This window comes from Mchenga conophoros, linkage group LG20 (assembly GCF_057382185.1).
Source record: "Mchenga conophoros isolate Kocher_MC1m ecotype Shallow Benthic linkage group LG20, M_conophoros_male_GT1.1, whole genome shotgun sequence".
In the NCBI taxonomy this organism is placed as follows: Eukaryota; Metazoa; Chordata; class Actinopteri; order Cichliformes; family Cichlidae; genus Mchenga; species Mchenga conophoros.
Window position 1 is genome coordinate 17,451,243 of NC_140545.1, and position 8,261 is coordinate 17,459,503.

The 8,261-nt window shown below is 39.2% G+C and overlaps 1 protein-coding gene across 1 annotated transcript in view; it reads left to right on the plus strand.

Annotated features, from left to right (window-relative positions):
* The window catches only part of ap4b1 (adaptor related protein complex 4 subunit beta 1), a 46,279-nt gene extending 38,080 nt beyond the window's left edge, over window positions 1-8,199 (plus strand). Inside the window, exons 13-14 of the mRNA XM_085260807.1 lie at window positions 5,820-5,972; window positions 7,201-8,199. Of these exons, the coding sequence (XP_085116933.1) occupies window positions 5,820-5,972; window positions 7,201-7,700 (653 nt within the window). The 3' untranslated portion in view covers window positions 7,701-8,199. The remainder of the gene's footprint in view (window positions 1-5,819; window positions 5,973-7,200) is intronic.
* The last annotated feature ends 62 nt before the right edge of the window (window positions 8,200-8,261 follow it).

Consider the following 8,261-nt stretch of genomic DNA (forward strand, 5'->3'; position numbering starts at 1 on the left):
TTGTGTGGCCCAGGTAGACTGTATAACTGCATCTCTACCAGTTTCTGTGCGCTCCAGCCTCTTCTGGTCCATGTGAGGGGATTTTCCTTAAGGCAGGAGAAATTATCGCCACGAAAAGGAACAGGTTCGGCCATTGCACAGTGGAACAAATTCTCTTCTTAAATAAAAATGAAAAAGGGCTGCTTTAAATGCATCATGTTTTTAATTTGCAAGTTCATAAGCATTTTCCCTTTCCAGTTCACAATCAATTCTACCCCCAGGTCAAAAATATGTCTGGGAAAATTTCCTTAATATAATATTATTTATATATATACCTTTCTAGCGGTTAATTGCATAAGTGCATGGAGGCAGGACCTCACAGCAGAAGCATACTCCATAATGTGTTGTACATTATCATATGTATATTATATGTAATGTGGTATTTTTCAATTATTGTATTTACCAACATCAAGAACTCACAAGCAAAGAAAGACCACACAATGGTGCATGTTTAAACAAGGAGAGTTTACTGGTCAAAATTATTTATTAAACAAATAAACCACTTTTTTTTTTTTTAACCACCAAAAAATACACGTTCAAAGCAACACAATGGCGGCCCAATATCAGACAGAATTCCACTCTGTAGAGTGAGCAATCTTAATGAAGCAGTTGGTTTTATTTTGTGGATTCAAGCGGCTTTTCATATTTTTGGCCAGATGTCACCAGAGAGGACTGTTGAAAAGCTTCGAGTAATGAACCGTTTTTCAATACAAGCTTCAGTGCTTCAGAAAGCTTCATTTGGCCATCCATCAGGTCATTTGAATTTTCTTCTGTTCACAGGCAAATGTCCAGTAAATTATGTTTCTTTATGTTACTTTGGTTATACTTACCACGTTTGTCCATTTATTCAGGTCCTATATCTAAACCAGGTGTGTGGGAAGGGCCGCCCCAGTACTTCCTGTTTATATAGGGTCATGAGGTCATTGATTGCATCACTGGGTGTAACCAAATGAAGGGCTTTTCATTATGTATAGTATTATTTATTTTCTTTAAAGTAGCCTTTGAGTTGTATTGTATGCAGTGATTTACTTCTCAGACTATTTAGCTGAGTAAATGAGTTTGTCAATTTCATGCATAATCATATTCCTATTCTTTGTTTAGAATTGCATTGTTTGGTCTGACCTATTTTTTTCCCCCCAGTGGTAGAGACTAATGAGGTTCAGGTGTGTGTAAAGTCCTGTATAAAGCAAGTGGAATTTTTGCCTACCAGGTTGGTTGGTTGGTTGGTTTTATGGTAGAATGGAGATGCCAGAAATAAAGTATACTTAAAAGAAACTTAAATAGTCTGCTGATGCTGCTTACTAGTGATGGCCAAATGAAGCTTTCCGAAGCACTGAAGCTTGTATTGAAAAACGGTTCATTACTCGAAGCTTTTCAACACAGTCCTCTCCGGTGACATCTGGTGGTGAAAATTTTGAAGAGCAGCTTGAATCTGCAAAATAAAACGGACTGCTCAATTATCACTGCTCACTCAAGAGTGGAGTTCTCTCTGATATTGGGCCACCGTTCCGTTGCTTTGAACATGTAATTGGTTTTGTTTTCTCGATTGGGGGGCTGAAAAAAATGTAATGCGTATTTGCGTAATACATTTTGATCAATAGACTTTCCCTATTTAAATATGCACTATGGTGGCCTTTCTTTGCTCATAACTCCTTGATGTTGGTAAATACAATAAGTGAGCAATATATATAATATACATATGATAATGCACAGCACATTATGGAGTATGCCCCTGCTGTGAAGTCCTGCCTCCATCTACTTGTCGTTTAATCACTGGACAGCTTGACAGGTTCATACAAAATATTAGATTAGGCCAATTGTCCTATACATATTTTTGACCTAGGGGTGGGATTGATTGTGAACTGGAAAGGGAAAATGCTTAGGAAGCTGAGTACGGCTGCATCGTCACTGATTTGTAGAATCATTTTGATTCGATACAGGATCCGATTCAATTTGATTGGAATCTGGAAAGTTTTGCCTCAGTCAGAAATATTACAATTCTGATCATTTAACAGTATATATCCATAATTTCGTATCTATTAAAAGAAAGCTGACACATGTGAGACTTAATTAGAGATGTAAACAGAGAGTTATGAAACCTGCAGCTGCAGAAGCCAGCGAAGAAAAAAGAGGCAAACACAGCGCGGACCTGACGACACATCAAAATCTGACTCTGACGCGTCGGGTCCGTGCTCTGTGTTCACGTTTGTATGCAGAATCCGTAAACCTGCTCCCAGTTACTGTTTTAGCTGCATGGTGTTTGACGACATGTTGTGAGGTTTAACCTGAGATGCTGGCGTTTCAGGCATAATAACGTTAATTTACAAATCGACACGGGATTTTAATGAATCAATATCACTTTATTCAATTTAGCATGGATTGTAATCAGAAAAGCGATAATCAAAACCCATCCCTAATCAAGAACTTGCAAAGTAAAAACATGATCAATGTAAGGTAGCCCTTTTGTTATTTACATTTAAAAATAGGATTAGTGTTACTGTGCGCTGGCTGAGTCTGTTTCTTTTCTTAGAAATAGTTTCTCCTGCCCTGGAGAAAATCCACTTGCATGGAACAGAAGAGGCTGTGGAGTGCAGGAACTACACTGCAAGTTGGTAGATATGCAGGTATTCCTGGGTCCTGCAGACTATCACCTAAAAACAATAAACAAAATGATTTTCTAAACTGTGTAGCAATGTAATGTACGTATAGTGTCAAATACATTTTTGTAGTCTTCATTAGCTTTAATTCACATGGAAGTGTTCCTAAAGTCATATGCTGTAATGATATTTACATTATGAAAACATGATTTTGGACATTTCAAGTTTTTCACTTCGGCAGATAAAATGAATTGAGCAAAATCAACTCAAAATATTCCCACACGCCAGAACGTCCTCTCTTCCTCGCTGGCTCCATATCTGTCAGTGGAATGATCACCTCGTCGCTATCTGTCACCATCAACACACTCCACGAATCCCGTGGATGATTCACTTCCTTATATCTGTTTGAATCAGGTACCGAAGCAGTTACGTGCGTAATGAAGCTTCGGACGTCACTGGTCACGTGACTTTTGCCAAACGAAGCAAGCCTCGACACAGTGCTTCTGAACCAGTGTGTTGTTTTTTTCGACACACGCTCCGGAGCGTCAGCTTCAAGCGGGCCATCACTACTGCTTACATTATGCTACCTCACACAGGCTCAAAGCCCACTAGACAAATTAGTACAGTCGCATGAAGTCTTGTGAAAAACTAAGTAGACTCACTAGCTTCTGGAATTGCCTTTTACCAGCAATAACCTTTATAATAATCATTTTCTGTATTATTTGTATTAGTCTCTCATATTACTTAACCATGTTGCATCAGTTCATTGAGCTTTGTGGGCGTTTGTTTATGCATAGCTGTCTTATTGCCCCACCGCAGCATTTCCCTTGAGTTGAGAGCTGGTTCTATTTCTGCCTGTATTGTTGACCAAAACAGTACACATTATTTCCCATGACAAATCCTCTTTCTATGCTGGGGTAACTGATCACTTTGAGTATTTAAACAAGTAACTGCTATACATGAGTGTAAAGCCACACTGATCTCACTTTGGAGATGCTCATAAGTCATGATGCTTATTAGTTATGTGGTAGGTAGTCTAACATGTCTGTAAGTAGGAAGGACAACAAATAAAACCTAAAAACTGCACTAAATATTAAAGAGTCCATTACACCATCTTTATCTGTTAACTTAATTTACTTTAAACATTCATATTTAACTTTCACAGTTTTTATACTGTCACCAAAAAGTTATGTGTATGCACATTTCTAATGGAGCACTGCATTGCAGCGCAGTGTTGCCATGCACTCTGCTTTCACTGCCTCACAAAACACAATGACTAATCTGTCTGCAGGAGGTTATCAAGGTTATTTAACAACACATTGTCATTCGGGTTCAGTTGCTGATATTTTTGCAGTTTTTCTGCTAGAAGGAAATGTCCTCACCTAATGGAAAATGTATGTGTACTGCATGAAAGGAACGGCAGCAATTTCAAGTCTTGTTCTTAAACCAAAATTGAAAATTATAGTGGTATTACAAAATTGGAGCAGTAATAATGGATTGAATTTATATAGCGCTTTTCAAGGCACCCAAAGCGCTTTACAATGCCACTATTCATTCACTCTCACACACTGGTGGAGGCAAGCTACGGTTGTAGCCACAGCTGCCCTGGGGCAGACTGACAGAAGCAAGGCTGCCATATTGCGCCATCGGCCCCTCTGGCCAACACCAGTAGGCGGTAGGGTAAAGTGTCTTGCCCAAGGACACAACGACCAGGACAGAGAGCCCAGGGATCGAACCGGCGGCCTTCTGGTTACAGATACGCTTCCCAACCCCCTGAGCCACGGTCGCCCATTTAGAGATGTGTTGTAGGTTGCACCTCTTTCCCACATATTTAGTGTAAAACTTTGCTGTGACACTTCAGATTCATGTTTCAATTCCATTTTGTTCCTTTTGCACCAGTTCACAACAATATTAGGTAAAGACCCCACAATATTAGACAGAATGTTCCATCAATCAGATAATACTCATAAGCAACTGTTACAGCCCTAGCAGGGCCTCCTCCTGAAGGTGCCTGTATGGGCGTGTCCTACAATCTCTTTTGCCTGAGGTGCCACCTTTCTCTTTTACACAGTTGACTCACATCAGTAATTAAAAGTATTTAAGCCCAGATAAAGGTGAGCTCTGGGCCAGAGTGCCATTTGTGTGGTTGCAACTAGTGAGCTGCTCGGTTGCAGCTAGTGAACTGCTCTTTTTTTTTTTTTTTTTTTTGGACTTACTTTTTAATTTATTGACCAATGCTTGAGTTTTGTTTGTTTCCTTAAATGGTGATAGCAGCTTGTCCGTCTCTTTTGCCTCCTTGTCTCCTTTTTCCGACCTGGACACTTTTTGTTACTTTCCCTCATCGCCTTGACCCTTTTACACTTACAACACGGGGTCTTCAGCCAAGATCAGTAAGGCTTAGCTACACCCTACAATAATACAACGCAAACAGAGAAAACCCTCACCTGTCGTTATTGTTGTATGATGAGCTGCTTTTTAAAAATATATATTTTATTTATTTATTCCTTTTTTAGCTTTGGGGAAAATATTCTGTGGACTAATGAGACTTGGATGACGTGTTATAACTTTTGTTTTTTTAATGAAGTTATAATTGATGGAACCATGAAGCCCTGAAGTGGTCCAGGAAGCAAGCCAAAAGTCCAGAAATTACTATATGCACGTAACCCACTTATCCCAAAACCTGCATAACCCAAGTGCACTTGAGCACCTCTGAATGGCTCTAAAAACACAAACAAAAAACACAAACAATGAAGGATTTGGAGAGACCTAGTCAAAGTCTAGATTTTAATCCTATTGAGATGCTTTGGCATAACCTTAAACATGCTGTTCATGCTGGAAAACCCTGCAGGGTGGCGGAATTAAAACAATCCTACAAAAAGGAGTGGCCAAAATTCCCCCACAGTGATGTGAATGAGTGATTGCCAGTTATCACAAATGCTTTATTGTGGTACCTTTGGCAGCAAGAACTGCAATCAGTTAGTAGGTTTAGGGGTTGTGTGTGTGAGTGTGTGTGTGTGTGAGTGAGTGAGTGAGTGAGTCTGAGAATGTTGTGTTACTATAATTCTTAATAATACTTAAAACCCTCCTTGTCCTTTCAGAATGCCCTGTTGTTTTTTGTTTGGTTGTTTTTTAACCTCATCCTCCCCTTCTTCCTCTTACTTTGTCTCTGTATGTCCTCTCTAGGATCAGACAGTGCCATGCGGTGTTCAGACTCCTCCACTAATGTCCTGGCTTCCAGCATCGCAGCCCCTCTCAGTTTGTCCCTCTCCCCAGCTGTCAGCCCAGAGGACTTTGAGCACCTGTGGCTGCAGCGACAGGCTTTGCATACTGAACGCGGTAATGAAATGGAAGGTTATATTGAAAATTAAAGTCAGAGATTCATAGCTAAAGCTTCCTCTTTATTCGATAGCAAATGTGGTTAAAAGGAGCATGTAGGCCTCCTAAAAATCTTTAACAAGAGTGTGAAATCTCCATTGGTGGAATATACCAATTCCTCCAAAGTAATGTGTATATACTCAATTACAAATCTGATATACTTTAGATTTGATTAGTGTCAAGCTGTGGCAAATTGATGTTTGAAAGGCTCACAACTGTGTGATAAAGGTCTGAAAGCCACACTGCATGTTAGAATGTGTCAGGATGTATTGTAGCTCAGATAGTTAAGATATTCCCATGAGAACACTGCCCTCTGTTAAAAGGGAAATAAGACAACAAAACTGAAACTTTTGGCTGTAAAAGCACTTAATTATGCCTAACTGTACCTAATTATACCGAACAAAAATGTTCTGGTTCATCAGTATGGGTTATCGAATAACATGAGAGATCATAACTCTTTTTTGTCATTACACAGTCATGCTTAGCATGATGGTACAATGAAATTGGAAAACTGTCCCACGTCAGCACTAAACACAACAAAACACAACACACAAAGTGGGTAAAAACTGCAAAAAAGGTATGAATAATGAGTGCATAGATTCATGATGGAAAATGCTTGTTTTACTCATGTAAGAAGAATGAATTTATTGATACAACTTTCAAATATGAATGTGGTTTGTTCGTTTTCTGTACATTTAGATGACAATTAGTTTCTTGAGAAAATAGCCAGGATATTTAAACCATTATTGAAAATTATAGTTAAATACTGTTTGTACATTACAGCATTACAATGATGAACTTGTAATAATAATAGTTATCATTTATTATTATCCATTTACCTTTTTTATCATATGGTGATCATCTGCAGTGACCTCACCACAAGTATTGTGTGTGAGAGAAAACCTGCGGCTTCAGATGGCTTTAAATGTCAGAGTCAGACAGCTTCTTATTTTTTTTCTTTCTTGACTCTGAGTGAGTAATAAGGTCTCCAGCACATAGATTTAGAAAATAAAATAATTTTTTAAAATTTATGATTTCTCTTGTTTCATGAACATTTGACATTTAGATGAGATGATGATGATATGAGATAGACTTTATTTGTCAGTTGCAGGTCTTTTGCCCACAGTTTTTACAGTGTTTCTCCACATTTAAAAGCTATCGTTGTGACTTCTTGTGTTGTTGTGACAAGGTGCTGAGAAAATAGAGGAGGTTGACTGTGCGTGGATAGAAGAATGTGTCCGGTGTCCAGCAGTACTTCACTGTTCTCCCCAAAGCCTCCAAGCTGCCATGCAGCTGGTCAATATCCAGACGCTGGCGTTCACGCCACAGCAAATGCTGCCCTGGAGGGTCTACCTGTACACACACACCCAGCGCTCCCACTCCATGGACGCACCCAACACTACGCTCATACTGGGGGAGCTGCTATGTACTGGAGAAGCCAATCAGAAATCAGGAGTAAAAAAAGGCACAGCTGACAGTGAAGCTGGAGCAGAGGGGAAAGAAGACCAACTGGTGAGAAAGGAAATGGATGCAACAGCTGACAGGCTGAGGGTGAGCGAAGATGGACAGGAAGAGGAGGAGGGAATAAAAGTGATTCTCAATCAGCAACCAAAAGATGATGACGCTCTGAGACAGTTTCTCACAATCCTTATCACTGTACTGAACACACTGTCCTCAGAGAAAGATTAAAAATAGACTTTTCCCCTTTGATCTACATCTTTCCAAATTCATTCATTTGTCACACCGCCTGGGCCTAACAGCATGTTGAAGGAGTAAACACATTCAAAACTGGTCCAACTTTATGAAGCATTGTTATTCTAATAAAACAGGAAAGTACAAGCAACTGACAGTTACTACCCCCTTTTAAGAGAAAACTACCAAAAAGTTGTAAGGTAAACTCGGGGGATTTTTTTTTTTTTAAGCCCAGTTCAGGCTATGTTTGGCCTTATGGGGGCACTATTGTGGATCAGTCCCAATGCACCAAAAGCGGCTGATAAATACTGTTTACCTACAAACACATACAGTGATGATGTTATCTTACCTACCCATGGTGTGCTGCTTTATTATTGTAGTTTATTTGATGCTAGATTGCGTTTGATATGATTTTTAAAATGTTAGTTGGCTGATGAGAAAATGCAAGAGAAATAGAAAATAATTTAAAAATGACTAAGAACTTATAAAATAAAGGAAACCTGTGTATCTGTCTTTTGCTTTTGTGTCAACAATAGCTCAGGGCGTTTGCTTTAATTT